The sequence below is a fragment of the Canis lupus genome, unplaced genomic scaffold (genome assembly GCF_011100685.1).
Source record: "Canis lupus familiaris isolate Mischka breed German Shepherd unplaced genomic scaffold, alternate assembly UU_Cfam_GSD_1.0 chrUn_S637H799, whole genome shotgun sequence".
In the NCBI taxonomy this organism is placed as follows: Eukaryota; Metazoa; Chordata; class Mammalia; order Carnivora; family Canidae; genus Canis; species Canis lupus.
Window position 1 is genome coordinate 5,003 of NW_023331580.1, and position 19,616 is coordinate 24,618.

Sequence of the window (19,616 nt, forward strand, 5' to 3'; positions counted from 1 at the left end):
CTGGGAATTCTGGTTCCCTCGGGAAGTAGACCAGAAATAATGGGGTTCCTTAAGAAACTTCTGGAACAGACTGTCTCTCTAGGACCCACATGAATCCAAACACTGAAAGTGGATTAAACATATCCCATCTCTAAAAATAAAGAAGCAAAATATCATTTATCATGTACTCAAGTGCATTTACTTTTCCGTACATAAGCACAGTATTAGACATGGTTCTAAGTTAATACAAGTTTCTACTTTACCTTCCGATCATCAGGTACCAAATCCTGAAGCACCTTCCTCTTAGGCCATTCCTTGGCCAGTTCAGCAGAAGCCAGCTCCTGCAGGTGGTACACAGCTATCTTGGCAGAACGCCTCTGAACTCGACCCCCACTCTTTGGCTCCAGGCTCATCTCTTTTAAGCACTCTGACTGTCCTGACTCTGGAAAGAATGAGATCTGCAAGAATGAGACATAGCAAAACACAGGCCTGAGAAGTGGGGTTCATTAAGAGCCAATGATTAAAAGCTATCCCTCCTGCTCTAAGTACCAAAGCTATTTACTTGCTTGCTTTCCATTAGCATAAAGCTCCACCACCTTAATGCATATTTTATTGGAAAAAAGAAAAAACTTCTTAGGATAAAATCTGTTCCTTCAATAAGCGAAGTAGTTAAGGGTCAAGACATAGCCATGTGCAAAGACATGAACCTCAATCCATATCTCATAGTACATATAAGAAGTAACTGAAAATGAATCAAATATAAACCATATTACTCTAAAATTTCTAGAAGAAACCAAAGAAGGAAATTTATGTCATGCTGAGTGTGATGGTTTTTTGATGTGTTACCCTGACTAGGCCACAGTCACCAGTTATTCAATCAAACGCTAATCTACACGCTGATGTGAAGGTACTTTGTAGATCTAATTTTTAAAAGCATATCTATAGGGACAGAAAATAGATCAGTGGTCAAATCCTTCTATATCTTGACTGTGGTGGGGACTATACAACTGTATGGATTTGTCAAAACTCTTATAAACTGTACACTAAAAAATGGGACCATTGATTTACCTTGAAAAAAAAAAAAAAAACAGGAGTGGGGCAAGCCTAGAAATCAAGAAAAAAAAGTCAAAACAAAACAATGGGGATAGAAGACGAGCTGGACAGAGAATTCCACAAAATTTCTAGCTAAAGGGGAATGCCTTACGCTTTAAAAATATAATAATGAGTTTACTTCTGCACAGATTATACAGTGAACTTTGATTTCTCTAACCTAATTATGTTCAAAAGGCAGAAATTAGAGAACCAAGGAAAAACACGAAAGAGAAAACAAAAGCATTCAAAGATTAAAAAGGGATACAAATGAGGAACCAAAGATGTATGGGAGGATGTAAGGTAAGTAGTCACCACAAAATAGATCCCCAAACAGGGTCTGGAAAGTAATCAGTACTCACAGGCCCATGCTCTGACCTCAGGTGATACGCAAGTCCAGCCTTCGATTTATATGGCTTTCCACAGTGGTGACATTTCAGGGTCATCTCCTCCAGCTCTGCAGCCCCTTTGCCACATTTTCTGACATGGTACAGATATCCCATGATGCTGGTGAAGCTACTAGAACAGCTCTGAATACAGGAGAGAGGCCTGAACTATAATCTTACATCTTTTGACGTGATTTCTCAATTTCTAAACAGCCACAAAGGACTCAACCACCACACAGATCCTCTGATATCGCTAGACCCTCTCCAACATCTCCCATTTGCACAACCCTTCCTTGTCCCTTGTCCCTGCCCTAACAGCTGTCCTGTCTACCACCAAGAGTCATGTTCAATCAGTTGAGTCGGCATTCAGTAAACTAGCACTGTCCGTCTCCTCCGTGGCAAAGCGTCCTCTCTGGTCTGTGACTCAACTGCACCCCAGTAGCAAACACCCAGCAATGCCAAAGCTCCTCACAAGGAGACTGCTAGGAGCCTTTTCATCACACTGAAGAAAGATGGTCAAGAAACACCTCCAACAAAGGGAAAGGGGAGAAAAATAAGTTTGTGGAGATGAGAAAGAAAATAAAGAACTATTAATGAATTCAAAACACCTGGAAAAGCAGGAGCCACTCTTATGCTGTAAGGTGACACAGACAAGGTCTACAAGAGAGAAGGAGGAGAAATGGAAGAAAGTAACAGAAAGACATTGACTCAAGACTCCAGGCCGAAGGAGGTGCTGTCCCTGGGCTCTTACCTCACGCATGCACCTGAGCTTTCCCAGTCTCTTTAGAACCGTTCGGAGCCGTTCCCTCTCACTTGGCTCGTCTATTTCATCTCCAGCCGCCTTCAAAATGGGCTAGAAAGCAAGAGAAGCAGACAAGAAGATGATTCACAGGAAAGACAGATACAGAAAAAAATTATATCATAGGAGAATCAAGGACTGGACTAGCACCTAAGCCGATGCCCATGAAGCTTAGTTATCTGACTCCCGGCTTTCTCCATCTTCTCCTAGACAGACAAGGAAGCAAATGCAATGCAAATAAGAGTTCAGAGGCTCTATCTTCCAGGAGATGAACCCTTGAGGCTAACCAAAACACACAAATACCCACCAAGGATTTCATTTTGTGTAACTCTTCTATCGAAAGGGTGTTTTTAGACCCCTATAAAGCCCCAGAACCTAGGCACCTCCGCTGGGTTATCCACACTTATCTGTGTAAAGACATCCAAACACCAACCACACAGGCTCATACGGTACCGAAGATACTCTTACCAAGCTATTATGATTTGCCATGACGTGATACTTCATCCCTGCCAGTGAACGAAGCTGTTTCCCACAATGATGACAAGTAAACATTTCCTACGAGGAAGAAAGACTGCTCAGTGCCAGGCTGTTCAACGGAGAAACAGAATGTTACAAAATCCTACTCAGAAGCTCTTGTCTGTATCTCCCTCATTTCCCAAACTCAACAGTCAATGAATCTCAAAATCCCACAACCTCAGTGTCATGTCCTCAAGGGTAAAGAAGTAAACTGCAACGCATTTTTAAAGTAGCAAGAATTACCATTTACTAAGTGTCAATTATTTGTGGAGTGATGGGATGGGCACTTAGCACATATTCTTTCTTTCTTAACCTCTCTGGGACTACACAAAATAATTTTTTCTCTATTGTTTTTTAAGATTTTATTTATTTGCTCATGAGAGAGAGAGGCAGAGACGCAGGCAGAGGGAGAAGCAGGCTCCATGCAGGGAGCCCCCCACATGGGACTCGATCCAGGTCTCCAGGATCACGCCCTAGGCAAGGCAATGCTAAACTGCTGAGCCACCCGGGGTACCCTTTCTCTCTCTTTTTTTAATCTTTTTTTTTTTTTTTAATTTTATTTTATTTTATTTATGATAGTCACAGAGAGAGAGAGAGGCAGAGACACAGGCAGAGGGAGAAGCAGGCTCCATGCACCGGGAGCCCGATGTGGGATTCGATCCCGGGTCTCCAGGATCGCGCCCTGGGCCAAAGGCAGGCGCCAAACCGCTGCGCCACCCAGGGATCCTTCTCTCTCTTTTTTTAAATGAGAAAACCAAGGCCCACATTTGAAAAGCTAAACGACAGTGAGTGGCTGAGTGAAGATTCAAACCCAAGTCTGTCAGACTCAAAAGCTTAGGTTTTCCTTATAACACAATGCTGCTTTTTCTCCTGTGTAATCAGTATACCTGACGGCGAAAGATGTCTAAGGTATGGGAAAAGATCACAACCATCACAAAATGCCACAAAATCTCTAACCTGTTTGCACGTCTCCATGTGTTTCTTTAAGCCCTCTATTGTCTTCCTCCCTACCGCCTGGCAGGTAGGACAGGAGACACTGCCTTTATCCACGATTTCTAAGTACCATTGTTCCTCCAAACTGCCTACAAAGGAGAAAAAGGAACACCCCATAATCTTCACAATTCTCTGGACAGGAAAAGCAAATCCTGAAGCTTAGTAAAAGTATCATAAAATGGTTTCCCCCCCTTCCTGGGGAAAAGAACCTTGCTGCAGATGATTTCTACAGATAATCTGTTTTCAGACAATCAGGAGTTTCTGAAACTCCTACTTCTTCCCCATGATAAAAACCATCTAAGAACCACTCAAAAGCTCTAAGCGCCTGTTTTTTCTAGCTTTATTGAGGTACGACTGACAATGGGCAACATTTTCCTAGCAGCATCTAACAGCGGGATCCGAGATATATAGCAAGCCACAGGTGTGCTTGAGACTTTGTGAAGTGTTTTTATCCCATTTAGTCTCCTCGAAAATTCTGACTGCCTTCATTACCCCTATGGAGAGCAAGGAAACTGAAGCTTGCAGAAGTTAACTAGAGGGCAGCAGGCCAGAAAGCTAATTAAGAGCCAAACTTCAACAAGTGTCTGACTGGTTTCCAAACTCATGCCCTTAAGAACTGCCTCCTTAAAGAAACCCTGCTACATCATTCCTTTAATACCACCACCACCGCCGCCACCACCAAGAGTGTGAGCACTAGGTACCCAATGCGTCCAGCAGAAAACATACCTGCTGCATAAACTGGTGGTTCCTTCCGAATACGACGAGCCTGGGATTTGGGATTAGGTTGAGTTTTAGGCCGTTGCTTCCTCCCTGACGCAAGACAGAAACTTGAAGCCTAACATATCACCTTGCTACCCCTTCTCTACTACCAAAATCTCTTCCCTCCTCTTCCCAATACCCTGTGCCCCACTCCCTCAACCAACTGACCCTCTTAAGTTGTAACAGAAAAAAACAACAGGTAAGGTCAGGACGGAAGCCATTCCTTGCCAAAAAATCAAAAGGCTCACTAGGGTTCCAAGGGTCAAAACCTAAGGGCTTTCTCTCTTTCACCTCTAAGGAATAAAGCCCAGGCACCGAAGGAAAGAGAATGAGCCACACTACTCCCTTACCATAAAGCTTATGCTTCTTCTGAGGAAATTCTCGATAATCTTCATCTTCTTCCTGCCTGGGTTTCCTTTTTCCTTTGGTTGATATTCCACCAGACCCTGAAATACCAGAGGAAAACAAACAAAACCCTCAGTATGGCTTCCAAGTGAACATCTTGGCCTGCCTTCAAAACATCACTCACAAGACCACCACAGAGAAAGCTCACGAGCGAGCACAGGCCTCACAGAGGTGCTGTGACATTTTTAGGGAGTTGGTAAAACTTCACCAACTTACACAACCTCCCCTTTTCCCTTTTCACTATTCTCCATCCCAAGTGATCAATTGTTCCCTATGAATAATAAGAGCCTGAAGGCAGTGTCCTTTCTTTGGTCTTGAATCGAGGCTCACACTGAAGAAGAATTGTTCCAGGAAAAGGGCTGCTCAGGACCCTTGACACCATGCCCACCAAGACAACTGTACCTAGAATCACCCTAAGCATCGACAGAGGATCAAACTGGAACAGTGGGAAAGAGATCCAAATCATTTTTAGGGGACAGGCTGACACTGGTCTAACCTACAGGACTAAGATTAGCAGAATTTCACTCTAAGATAGAAGGACAGTTCACAAAGCTGATAGTATGTGGCAGCCTAACACAAATGTGAGAAACACATACGTGATACTTAATACTTTAAGAGCCATTTACAACAGCTCCCTGGGGAGTACTCTGCCTTTGAAACATGACAGAGATACTGATACCTTCGACACGGGAAGCAACAGCTGGCTTGACCCTTCTCATCTTCATCCAGTAGGTAGATTTTCGGAAGGATGGTGGAAAATCACTCACTGGCTCACATGAAGAGGCAGATGATGAGCCGCTTAAGGAGTCATCGTGAGGGATAGTGTACTGGAAACTATTATCCTTTATGGAGCACTGCGGCCTGCTATTAATATGACATAGATATATATAGATATATAGATATATATACCACAAAGGAGGATCTAGAGTTAAGTTCCTTTAATTATTTATATCCTCAGAAGACAAGTTGGTTATCTATGCAAAAACTAAGAAACTTCATAATAAAAACAGAATTGAGATTGTAATCTAACAAATACAATCGTTGATCAAATGCAGTATATAAAAATTATACTTCATTATAATGAGAAAGCAGTCCATTCATGATTATTCTGCAGCCCATATAGGCATTCTGTCCTAGGTTGATCAAAGAAAAGAAAGAAGTCAAGGTAATATGTGTTCTATGTGTTCTATGACCCTTCAGAAGAGCTCCTGGATCTGGAACCAGGTATGTTCAGGCCTCCCTATTTCTCTGACAGAAGCACAGTAACTAAATAGTATCCCTGAGACTACAGGAGGAAAAGAACCGTTTGTGGGGCCCTCGTTTGACCCATCTTCCCTCTACCTTAGCCTTCTCCCTAAACCTGGTGTCACAGTTATCCTGTCTCACTTAGGCAACATGATTCTTAGCTCCCATAGTTCAGGGAACACTGCTACCTTGTCTGAGGTAAGCCAGATCCAAATTTTCAAATCTAAGACCAGTAACTATGTAGTTAACAGACATTATTAACTACAAAGTGTCTTCTAGGTGGTTCAGAATGCACAGAAGAGCAGCAGTTCTCAAAGTATTGTCCAAGGACCTCGAGACATTCCCTTTTCCAGCTAAAGATCTGTGTAAGGCCTGTGTTAGGTCTATGGTTTAGAACGGTCACTCTGAATGCTATATGGAAGATGAAAAGAAAAAAAAAAAAGGAAGATGGCCCATGGAGGAAGAGTGAATAAAGGAAGAGGGGTTAACAGTACAGGGAAGAGGTAAAAGGACTTGAACGAGAGTTTGGTAGTATAGGTAAGTTGGCAGATTCAAGATAACACGTTAGAGGTAGACCAGATAAGAATCACATAGAGGTTTGTGGTAGGAAGGAGTTGGAAGTAACACAGATGACCTTTCTTAAGAAAATCTATACATAAAATGTGATATATGCCTGTTATGGAATAGTATGTAGTTGTTGGAAGCAACAAACTTTCTCTTTTTTTAAAGATTTTATTTATTTATTCATGAGAGACACAGAAGAGAGAGAGGCAGAAACATAGGTAGAGGGAGAAGCAGACTCCCTTCAAGGAGCCCAATGCGAGACTCGATCCCTGAATCCCAGGATCACACCCTGAGCCATCCACGCATCCCAGCAACAAACCTTTTCTATACATAAGACATGAACATAACTGAAAAGCATACTGGTGAATGAAAATTAGAAAACAAGGATGCCTGGGTGGCACAGCTCATTAAGCATCTGACTCAGATTTGGCACAGGCCCTGACCTCAGGGCTGTTAGATCGAGCCCTGAGTCAGACTCACTGCTCAGTGCTGAATCAGCTCGAGACTCTCTCTCCCTCTCCCTGTGCCCTCTACCCTGAGCATGTACACACATGCACGCTCTCTCTCTCCAAAAATAAATAAATCATTAGAAGAAAAAGGAAAAAGTAATAGAACAAGATTTAACTTCAATGTGGTAAATTAAAAACTAGTATACATGTAAACAACACTAGCTACTTTACAAGGATTCATAAATATTTAAGGACAAATATCAAACTCGCTAACACCGTTGTCTTTGAAAGGGAATGGAAATAAAGAAAACAAAATACTAGGGACTGCTGATGTCAGTATGCTATGAACAGGGAAGAATGATTTTCAGTTCTTTGCACATGAGATCCAAAATTACAAAAAAGTTTAATACAGTGAAGTTATCATTCTGCCGCAGTGCATAAGGCCACTACGACCCATCCCTCCTGCTGATCACAACTGAAAATCCTCGACTCCGAAAAGTAAACAAAGCAGGTGGATTGTGGAGGGGAATCAAAATCAGGAGAAGTGACTCATATTGAATGTGTTTCCCCATTTTTTGTTTTTCCTCACATGGCTCTGCAATTAAGGGTGGGCCCCATTTGCAGAGCAGCATAGGCAGCCTAAATTCTAATAGAAACTCTAGAAACTCTATCTTTCTGCCAAGAGAAACCTGGAAAAGGGATCTCCATGGACAAAATTGTGTAAGAAAACTGTGGAGAAGAGACAGACAAGGAGGATGATCTCATAATTCTCTGTATGAATCTACACAAATCATGGCTTAATTCCAAATCTCATATGTGTGGAGCATACCCAAACCAGCTTAGCAAAGGCTTTGAAAAATGAAATAAGATATGAACAAGCTGCACACCAGATTAACCTGAGAGCTGCTAGTAAAAGACAGACCCAAACCAATGTATCAAAAGCTTGGAGAAATGAAACAAGACTTGAAATACCTGAAAAAGTCTCAGACGAACCCCTAAGCAATTTAAGCAGAGGTAAACCAACATAGCAAAGACTCAAAGAATGAAACTAAGACTGAACCAATACCCTCAGAAAGCAAGACAGAACTATGGTCTGAACAGGTTACTTGCTAAAAGAAAAACAGCAATGATCACCCAGAAGATTCTTTTTTATTTATTTGAATTCAATTAGCCAATCCCCCAGAAAATTATAAAAAGACCCAAAGTCTATACAAATAACATTCACTATCTTAGGAATAAATTCCATAATGATGTAATACACAAAAAATCGGAAAATGTGCATAATTCTGAAAGGAATAGGAAATGAACAAATGTCAACCCCAAGATGATCCAGATGCGAGAAGTATAAAAAATTTAGGGCAACAATTATCAACTATGCCCCATGCAATACAGGAATACACATTTGAAATGAAGGACAAGGTAGAAATTCTGAGAAAAATAAAACCATAAGAAAGAACTAATTGAATTTTTAATATATTTTATTTATTTATTTGACAGAGAAAGAGAGACCACATGTACAAGCAGGGAGAGCAGCAGGCAGAAGGAGAGGGAGAAACTCTCCCTCAGCAGAGAGCCTGATATGGAGCTCGATCCAAGGACCTTAGAATCAAGACCTAAGCTGAAAGTAGATACTTAACCACCCAGGCAAACTACTAATTTGAAATTTAGAACTGAAAAATACAGTGTTTTGAAATAAAACCAGAATGGGCTCAATAATAGAATGGAGATGACAAAGGAAAGAACTTGAAGACAAATTAATCCAATCTTGAAAACAAAGAGGAAAAAGGTTGAAAAAGAGTAAACAGAGCCCCAACCACCTGTGGGTCAATACCAAAAGGTCTAACTTAAGTGTAGCCACAATCCCAGAAGGAAAGGAAAACGAGGACTGTGGCACAAAAAATACATTTGAAAAAATTTATGGTAGAAAATCACCGAAATTAATGAGAACATAAATTTATAGATTCTAGGAGCTCAACAAATACTCAACACGAATAAACTCAAAGAAAAAAACACACCTAGACACATCTTGATGAAAATTTCAAAACCGGGATGCCCGGGTGGCTCAGTGGTTGAGTGTCTGCCTTTGGCTCAGGGCATGATCCAGGGTCCAGGATCGAGTCCCACTACGGGCTCCTCTTGCAGGGAGCCTGGTTCTCCCTCTGCCTGTGTCTCTGCCCTCTTTCCTTGTCTCTCATGAATAAATAAATACAATCTTTAAAAAAAAAAAAGAAAGAAGAAAGAAAAGAAAGAAAAGAAAGAAAGAAAGAAAGAAAGAAAGAAAGAAAGAAAGAAAGAAAACTGTTCAGACCCAAAGATTTTTTAAAATTCTAGAAAGCAGGCTTTAAAAATGACATATTACAGGGGAGCACCTGGGTGGTTCACTTGGTTAAGAGTCTGCCTTAGACTCAGACACTGGGATCGAGCCCCACATTGAGCATATAGCCTGCTTATCCTTCTCTGCTCCTTCTTATGTTCTCTCTGCTATCTCTGTCTCTCTCTCTCAAATAATGAAGAAAATATTTTTTTTAAATGACGTATCACATATAGGAAAACAATGGTTTGACTGATCACAAAAATTCTCAACGAAAACCAAGGAGAACAGAAGATAGATAACATCATTTAAAATCCTAAGAACAAGGGATCCCTGGGTGGCCGCAGCGGTTTAGCCCCTGCCTTTGGCCCAGGGCGCAATCCTCGGAGACCTGGGATCGAATCCCACGTCGGGCTCCCGGTGCATGGAGCCTGCTTCTCCCTCTGCCTGTGTCTCTGCCTCTCTCTCTCACTCTCTCCTCTCTCTCTCTCTGTGTGACTATCATAAATAAATAAAATTAAAAAAAAATAAAATAAAATCCTAAGAAAATGATTTGGGCAAACCAAAATTCATACTCAGTGAAAAATAATGCTTAGATATACTTCTTCACAAGAAAAAGAGAAAACGAAATTTGTTGTTAGCAGACCTGCTCTATGAGAAATGTTAATGGAAATTATTCCAGATATGATGAAGGAAAAAGATGGCCAGAGAGAAATCTGGATTTTTAAGCACGAAGAGCAAAAGAAATGGTAAATAGCTGGGTAAATACGTTAACAACTGACAACAACAGAAAACACTCTTTAAAACACATTTTTAAACATTCTCTGGTAGAGTTTTCTCAACATAATGTAAATGTAATACTTATGATAGCTATAACTTATTGGTCAAGCAGGCAGGGGTTAAACAATCTATATGGTGTAAAGCTTCTACATTAAGCAAAGTGGTAGCATATTAACTCAACGCTATGAAACAATAGGTATGTATATTATACTTCCTAGAGCAACCACTACACACAAGAGAAAGAGAGAAAGAGAAAGAGTCAAAATCAGTAAACTAAAATCAGGCACCAAATATTCAAATAATCCAAAAGAACGTATAAAGGAAAAAAACAGGGTACAAAGACACGTAATAAAATGGCAGACCTAAATCCAACCATATCAATAATTAATTTAAATGTTTATGGTCTCCAGATTGGGCAAGAATCCTCAATAAATGTTAAAACGTTACATGTTAAAAAAATAAAAATAAAAAAATAATGTTTATGGTCTCAACACTCCAGTTTAAAAAGTCAGAGTACTGTGTAAGAGGTGAATAAAAAGGCAATACTCTAGTACTCTAGTACTACTCTTGAACAACACGGGTCTGAACTGTATGGATCCACTTATACATGGATTTTATTTAATATACAGTACAGTATTGTAAATGGTCAATAAATAATATAAACTTTTTAAAAAAGATTTTTTATTCATGAGACACAGAAAGAGAGAGAGGCAGACACATAGGTAGAGGGGAGATGCAGGCTCCCCACAGGGAGCCCGATGCCGGACTTAATCTCAGGACCCTGGGATCACAACCTGAGCAAAAGGCATACACTCAACCACCGAGCCACCCGGTGCCCCCCTTTTCCTTGTCATTTTAATAATATTTTATTTCCTCTAGCTTACTTATTGTAAGAACACCATAGTATATAATATGTATAACACACAAAATATGTGTTAATTGTTCATGTGATCAGTAAGCTTCCAGCAACAATAGGCTATTAGTAGTTACTTTTGGGGGGAGTGGATTTTCAACTGTGTTGTGGTCAGCATCCCTAACCCCTGTGTTGTTCAAGGGTCAACTAAGTGTAAATTGTGCCAAAAGGGCAGACTTTCTTTTCTTTTTTCTAAATACATTTAAGTAATCTCTATACCCAATGTGGCCCCTGAACTCGTGACCCGGAGATCAAGAGTCAAATGCTCCTCCAACTGAGCCAGCCATGTGTCCCCACACTTTCAGTGTAAAAACATATAGAGACTGGAAATAAATGGATGAAAAAATTAAAACTACACAATCAGCAAACAGAAGAAGTCTGAAATGGCTATTTTGATACCAGATAAAACAGACTTCAAGACAAGAGTATCACCAGAGATAGAAATAGACACATATCATAATGATAAAAGTAACAAATCATCACAAAGACACAATTCCTCATTTTATGTGGCTAGCAGTAGAGGATCAAAGTACACAAAGCAAAACTGATAGAATTAAAGCAAAAAAATAACAATTCTATAGTCTTAGAAGGAAATTTTTAAGACCTTCTTCTTTCAGGAAGTGATAGAACTAGACAAAAAAGTCAGTAAAGACATAGAAGACTCTGAACAATATTAGCTACCTTATTCCAGATCACTTTATTGAACACCACATTCAACAACTACAGAATATACATGCTTTTCAAGTAGACATTGTGCATTCAACAACATAGAGCATAACTCTAAACTTAGAAAGAGGAAAATCGGGCAGCCCCGGTGGCTCAGTGGTTTTGCGCTGCCTTCAGTCAAGGGCCTGATCCTGGAGACCCAGGATCGAGTCCCATGTCCAGCTCCCTCCATGGAACCTGCTTCTCCCTCTGCCTGTGTCCTCTGCCTCTCTCTCTATCTCTCTCTCTGTCTCATGAATAAATAAATAAAATCTTTAACAAAATAAAAAGAGGAAATCGTACGTGTATTCTCTGACCACATCAGAATTAAATTAGAAATCAAGATCAGTAAGATATTAAAAATAAAAAATACTCAAAAAATAAAAAAATAAAATAAAATAAAATAAAAATAAAAATAAATCCTGAATTAAATAATCTCCTTGTAAAATATTCATAGGTTCAAAAAGAAATCACAAGAGAAATACAAAGTAACAACAAAAATAACACATATCAAAATTTGTGGATTGCAACCAAAGCGGCACTCAGAAGGAAACTTAAAAGCTCTAAATACCCCTATTACAAAATTAGACCTAAATCTAATTCCTGACAAGACTTTCATCTTTAGATACCTTACAAAGGGCAAAGTAAACCCCAAAATAGAAGGAAAAATATAACAAAGAGGAGGAATTCATGAATTAGGACAGCACAGAAAATCTGGTTCTTAAAAAGATCAACAAAAATTGACAATCCTGTGGCTAGACTGACATATTAGCAGCAAGCAACTAGAAATGGACCTTATTAAAAGTTATTATTTACGTAATATTAAAAACCACACACACAAAAAAACACCTAAGAACAATCGAACAAAGATAACCAAGACTCTTATAATGAAAACTACAGCATGTTGGTGAGAGAAGTTAGGGATCTAAATAAAGGAAAAAATACAGCATGCTCATAAGTCAGAAAACTCAGTATTGTTTAAAATTGCAATTCTCCCCAAACTGATATACTGATTCAATATATAATACTCATCAATACTCCAGCATGCTTCTTTTTATAGAAATTGACAAACTAACTCTAGAATTTATGTAAAAAGACAAAGAAACTAGAATAAATAAACAACTTTTAAAAAGAACAATAGAGGTTAGATGACTTACCCCATCTGATTTCAAGACTTACTCTAATCTCACAGTATCAAGACAGTTTTAGTATTGGCAAAAAGATAGAATTATAACACCAGCGGAACAGAATAAGAAGTCCGGAAACAGACCCACACATATATACGTTTACATAATTACTGACCAAGGTGCCAATGCAATTGAATAAGGAAAAGAAAGTCTTAACAACAGAATATACAAAATTTAAAGAAATTGGCATTGATTCTTAGGACACACCATGCACAAAAAATTAACTCTAAACGAGTTATATATCTAATGTAAAACCTAAAAAGTCTAGAAAAGGAGAAAAACTCTTTGCAAATGGGGGATGGCAAGGTTTTCTCAAATACATACAAAAAAAGCATGACATATAGAAGGAAAAAATAACATTTTAATTATTTTGATGATAAATTAAAACTGTTGGTCTTCAAGGCGCCTCGGTGCTAAGTTAATTGAGTTGGCTTCAGCTGAGGTCATGTCTGATCTCAGCGTCCTGGGATGAGCCTCAAGTTGGGCCCCACACACAGCTGGGAGTCTGCTCAGAATTCTCTCCCTCTGCTCATCCCTTTTCTTGGTAAACTAAACATAAATCTTTAAAAAAATAAATAAAACTATTGATTTTTAAAATTAATTATTTTTTTTAATTTATTGTATTTTTTTATTGGAGTTCGATTTGCCAACATATAGCATAACCCAGTGCTCACCCTGTCAGATGTCCCCCTCAGTGCCCATCACCCAGTCACCCCAACCCCTGGCCCACCTCCCTTTCCACCACCCCTTGTTTCCCAGTTAGGTGTCTCTCATATTCTGTCATCCTCACTGATATTTCCCACTCATTTCTCACCTTTCTCCTTTAGATTCCTTTCACTATTTTTTATATTCCCCAAATAAATGAGACCATATAATGTCTGTCCCTCTGACTTAACTTCACTCAGCATAATACCCTCCAGTTCCATCCACGTCGAAGCAAACGGTGGGTATTTGTCATTTCTAATGGCTGAGTAATATTCCATTGTAATATATAGACACATCTTCTTTATCCATTCATCTTTCAATGGACACAAGCTCCTCCCACAGTTTGGCTATTGTGGACATTGCTGCTATATCATTGGGTGCAGGAGTCATGCCATTTCACTGCATTCTGTATCTTTGGGGTGAACCCCAGAGCATGCATTGCTGGGTCCTAGGGCAAATCTATTTTTTAACTCTGAGGAACCTCCACCAGTTTTCCAGAGTGACTGCACCAGTTCACATCCCCCACCAACAGTGTAGGGGGGTTCCCCTTTCTCCACATCCTCTGCAACATTGTGGTTTCCTGCCTTGTTAACTTTCCCCCTTCTCATGGGTGTGAGTGGTATCTCATTGTGGTTTTGATTTATATTTCCCTGATGGCAAGTGATGCGGAGCATTTTCTCATGTGCTTGGTGCCATGTCTATGTCTTCCTCTGTGAAATTTCTGTCATGTCTTTTGCCCATTTCATGATTGGATTAACACTACTGATCTTTAAAACACACCATTAAAGGGATGCCTGGTGGCTCAGTGTTTTAAAAAGTAAATAATCTTTAAAAGTAAATAATACATACATACATACATACATACATACATACATACATACAAATACCATTAGAAAAATAAAATGCAAAACCAGAGACTGGAAGAAAATATTCAAGACACATCTATCAAAGATACTGTATTCAGAATATAATTTTTAAAATACTACAATTCCATAGCAAGACAGACAACTCAACTTTTTAAATGGGCCAAAGAGGGGTGCTTGGGTGTCTCGGTTAAGCTTCTGTCTTCAGCTCAGGTCATGATCCAGTCCTGGGATCAAGCCCCAAGTCAGGCTTCCTGCTTGGCAAAGAGTCGGCTTCTCCCTCTACCCCCTCTCCCCTACTTGTGTTCATTCCTTCTCTCATATTCTATCAAGTAAATAAATAACAAAATCTTTATTTCTTTTTTAAGATTTTATTTATGTATTCATGAGAGACACAGAGAGAGGCAGAGACCCAGGGCAGAGGGAGAAGCAGGCTCCATACAGGAAGCCCCGATGCAGGACTCAATCCTGGGATCCCCGGACTCGGGGTTACACCCTGAGCCAAAGGTAGAACGCTCACTGCTGAGCCACCCAGGAACCCCAAAAACAAATCTTTAAATGGGCAAAAGATATGAACAGGTACTTCCCAGAAGATATATGAAAGGGCTAATTAAGCACATGAACAAGATGTCTATATCACTATTCATCAGGAAAATGTTAACTAAATCACAATGAAACACCACTATACACCCTTAAAATTGGCTAAAAAGTAAAGAACTTCTTCCTATACACTGCTGGTAGTAATATAAAATTATACCACCAATTTAGAAAAACAGGCAATTTTTTTTAAAAGTTTAACATACTCCAGACATGACCAATCAACTAAGATGGGCATATCTTGGTAAAACAGTATCATCTCAGTGATTTATCAGAGAAAAAGAAAAAAAATATTTCCCACACAGAGATGTGCTCATGGATGTTCAGAACAGCTTTACTTAATACTCCCAGAATGAAAATAACCCAAATGTCCATCAAGGAAGATGGCTAAACAAATCATGGTATATCTATAATGAAATTCTATTCAGCAATAAAAATTAGTTCTCATTCAAAACCATTATTTTGAATGAAAAAAAATCATGCAAAAATAGAACATACTACCCGATTTCATTTATATAAAATACTAGACATGCAAACCACTGTATGGTGACAGAAAGAAAAGGTCAGTGTTGTCTGGGAACAGGAGTAGAGAAGGAATGGATGACAAAGGAACCAAAAAAAAACTTGGGGGGAGGATAGAAATGTTATCTGGACTGTGGTGACACTGTTACGGTTATTTACATATGTCAAGCTAATCAGTATGGTTTCACTCATACATGTATATCAGAAATAGTGAAAAGGATTATAAGAGGGAAAGGGGGGAATTGAGGTGGAAAAATTAGAAAGGAAAACAAACCATGAGGACTCCTAATTGAGAAACAAACAAAGGATTGAAAAAGGGGAGGTTGGTGGGGGGGATGGGGTAACTGGGAGATGGGCAATGAGGAGGGTACTTGATGGGATGAGCACTGGGTGTTATACTCTATGTTGACAAATTGAATTTAAATTTAAAAAATGTAAAAAAAGGGCAGCTGGGGTGGCTCAGCCGTTTAGCGCCGCCTTCAGCACAGGGCCTGATCCTGGAGACCCGGGATCAAGTCCCACGTCAGGCTCCCTGCATGGAGCCTGCTTCTCCCTCTGCCTGTGTCTCTGACTCTCTCTCTCTCTCTCTTTCTCTTTCTCAGTGTGTCTCATGAATAAATAACACAATCTTTAAAAAAAAAAAAAAAAAAAAAGAGCTGATCATACTGTATGCTTTAAATATGTATACTGTAAAGATGCATTCTATTGTAATTCAATGATACCTCAGTAAAAGTATAAAAAATTTTAACAGGAATTAGCAGTACTCTAGGACCAAAACCCACCATCCAAAACAATGGGAAAAATCTCTACTTGGAAGACTTGCTAGTATCAAGAGGCCAATAAGAGTCAAGTCCCCTCTGACTCCTCTTAGTAAACTGTCACCATAGGAATTTCTTCACTGTCAGTGTAGGACTCAAATATACCCATATCCCTTCTCATGAATAGGCACAAGCACATTAAAAACAACAACTAAAAAAACAATACTTCATATGATCAGCATGATTAACATCTTAGGAATTAATCAACGTGGTTAAGAAATCACTCCCCCTAGGTCTCTTTTATTTCCAAAGGACTCAACAAAAACGAGTGTTTTACAATACTTGTCAAATGAGGGTACTTGATTGCTTACAAAATCTCATATTAATCCTAAACTTCCCTTTCCATAAATATGGCAAGAAAATGATTTTGTTTTAAATAATAGGATCTTAATTGTAGTGACTTTATAATTTGTTGACTATGGCACTCTCCCCCAGTCTCAGCTTCTAATCACAAGAGTGAAAAGTTTAACCAATTTTCAAACTCCTTTCTGCCCTATCAAGAATTTTTCAGAGACTCTAGTTCATTCTCCAGGTGGAACTACTTAAGACTTCATTACAAAATTATTTTTGTTCTTCTCAATTTCCTTTGCAGCCTCTGTTCTTTTTTTTTTTTAAGATTTTATTTATTCCTGAGAGACAGAGAGAGAGAGATGCAGAGACACAGACACAGGCAGAGTGAGAAGCTGGCCCCATACAGGGAGCCTGACGTGGGCCTGGATCCCGGGGATCAGGCCCTGGGCCTAAGGCAGCGCTAACCCGCTGAGCCACCTGGGTTGCCCACCTCTGTTCATCCTACCCAATCCTTAAATGCTGATGTTCTCTAGGGTTTCATTCTCTAGTCCCTTCTGGTCTCACCTCTCACCAATGGTTCTCAAACTCCACAATCTCCTAGAAAGTCAGTTAGAAAGGATTCCTGGGACGCCTGGATGGCTCAATAGTTGAGCATTTGCCTTCGGCTCAGGACATGATCCCGGGATCCTGGGATCAAGTCCTGCATCAGGTTCCTTGCAGGGAACCTGCTTCTCGCCTTGCCTATGTCTCTGCATCTCTCTGTCTCGAATGAATGAATGAATGAATGAATGAATCTTTAAAAAAAAAAAAAGGATTCCTATGCCCTAATTCCAATGATTTTGATTCAGATTAAAGATAAGGACCTATTAATCTTTTTATTTTTTTAACCATTACCCACTTGCTATTCCATTTAATGCTTTTAGCTGTTCACACATTCTATTTCTCTATGAAGAAATACCTTTTCTTTCTGGCTAACTGCATTATTAAGGAATAATAACTTTCAAGTCTGTTTAGGAGTAACTTGCTCTGGCAACTCTTCCATTCTGAACTATCACTCCCCATCCCCAAATACTATATTAAATTCCTATTTAGGGATCCCTGGGTGGCGCAGCGGTTTGGCGCCTGCCTTTGGCCCAGGGCGCGATCCTGGAGACCCGGGATCGAATCCCACGTCGGGCTCCCGGTGCATGGAGCCTGCTTCTCCCTCTGCCTGTGTCTCTGCGCCTCTCTCTCTCTCTCTGTGACTATCATAAATAAATAACAATTTAAAAAAATATTTTAAAAAAATAAATAAATAAATAAATTCCTATTTAAAAATATTTACTTACACCGAATCATGTTGATGTATTTGCCTATCTCCCCTTTTAGAGTATTCTGTGTTTTATCTGTATATCTAACCTACTACACAGCTGGCACATAACAGATATTCAGCAAATGTTATCTGAATTAATTCCTTCCAAAGAGTATCTAGTTAATAAGAACCCCTTTTGTACTAACAAAAACGGAAAAGGTTAGCACGGTCTACGAAATAATAAACCAGTCTTAAAGCCAAACAGTCTGAAAATAAAAGGATTTCTTACAACCATTTTTATCCATCCTTCCCTTGTTCATCAATGTATTCATGAGTATATATTTGATGTCTGAGGACATGCAAGGTACACTAAGTCATACATTCCATTTTTAATATAATTTGTGCTTTTCTTTGCAAGCTAGGTTCTTCTCCCCTACATTAGGTTTAGATCACTGTCCTATCAGGTAGGCACTAACTACAGGTGGCTATTTAAAGTTAAGATTAAATACAATGAAAAATTCAGTTCCTCAACCACACTGGCCACACTTCAAGTGCTCAAAAGTCAATGAACCCCAGAAAATCTCACTTACTTCTTAGCTCCCACGATCTTCGTGCTCCTCTGCTGCTTAAAGGATGTGGGTTCCGGCGTCTAGCAAATCGCAAGCACATGAGTGAATTGCTAGAAACCTCTGAACCCTTACCACAAAAGAAAGAGAAAAAAAAAGAAATCCCCCTGTGCCCAGAAGAAATGAAGCTCTCCCCTGGCAGCTACCTCAAACGGAAAAAGGTAAGACCTCTTAAGGAAAGTGTGCCGTCTTGTCTTCCAACTGAGTTAAGGCAGGTGACAACACCGTAGTCTATCATCTCCCCCATTCCCAAAGCCCTGTCCCAGGTAAAGATTCTAAAGGGAGGCGAAAAGTGAGGACAACGGATATGGAATGTACTGGGTATACAAAAGGAATAGAAATTAATAGCAATCTGGCGAGAAACTGAGTCCAGAGAGGTGGGGAACAAGTCAGCGATAAGTGGGTGGGAAAAGAGGGAGACAGGTAGATCTGACCTAGAAGGGTGGGGCCTATGATGGGCTCTGAGAAAACCAATTCTGAGCATGGGACAAAAGCAAGGGACCGCGTGCTGCGGGCTCCACAGCGCTCCCCGTAAAGCATAACGGTCAAACTGAGAAACTCACGGCGGGTACTGCACCGAGTCTGGAAGACATCACTCCCTCTCCACGCCTAACAAATCCATCCAAGGCCTCCGGCCAGACCAACGCCACTTCCGCTCTCCTCTCGTCTCCCGGATGTGCAGTTGGCGCCGCCAATCCCAAGTCTGAACGTCTACTTCCGCCTGGCAGCTTCCGAGGGGGCTGCGGCCGGAGTGAGTGACGCGCCTTCCTCCTCTGAGACCCCGCCCCGGGAAACTGTAGGTGGGGCTTGGAGCCCCAACCTG

The 19,616-nt window shown here is 40.0% G+C and overlaps 1 protein-coding gene across 4 annotated transcripts; it reads right to left on the bottom strand.

Annotated features, from left to right (window-relative positions):
* Positions 1-204: 204 nt before the first annotated feature.
* LOC119879334 (zinc finger protein 512-like) lies at positions 205-19,511 on the bottom strand. Of its 4 annotated transcripts, none has more exons than XM_038589665.1 (10): positions 19,357-19,511; positions 18,758-18,816; positions 5,606-5,787; positions 4,872-4,967; positions 4,489-4,572; positions 3,727-3,851; positions 2,722-2,808; positions 2,206-2,307; positions 1,431-1,598; positions 205-437 (listed from the first exon to the last, which is right to left on the bottom strand). In XM_038589665.1, exons 1-10 carry the CDS (start codon positions 19,384-19,386, stop codon positions 234-236), a joined length of 1,137 nt encoding a protein of 378 aa, XP_038445593.1. In that variant the 5' UTR covers positions 19,387-19,511; the 3' UTR covers positions 205-233. The 4 variants fall into 4 exon arrangements, with proteins under 4 accessions (XP_038445593.1, XP_038445592.1, XP_038445594.1 ...); XM_038589664.1 differs by having other exon boundaries at positions 206-437; positions 5,606-5,790; positions 19,357-19,510; XM_038589666.1 differs by lacking the exon at positions 18,758-18,816 and having other exon boundaries at positions 206-437; positions 5,606-5,790; positions 19,357-19,499.
* Positions 19,512-19,616: the final 105 nt, after the last annotated feature.

Coding starts and splice junctions, on each gene's coding strand:
- LOC119879334 (XM_038589664.1), bottom strand. CDS start 19,386: ATGTCTTCCAGACTCGGTGCAGTACCCGCC. Junction 18,817..19,356: donor GACTCGGTGCAGTACCCGCC/GTGAGTTTCTCA, acceptor GCGATTTGCTAG/ACGCCGGAACCCACATCCTT. Junction 2,308..2,721: donor TGGCAAATCATAATAGCTTG/GTAAGAGTATCT, acceptor CTTGCTTTCTAG/CCCATTTTGAAGGCGGCTGG.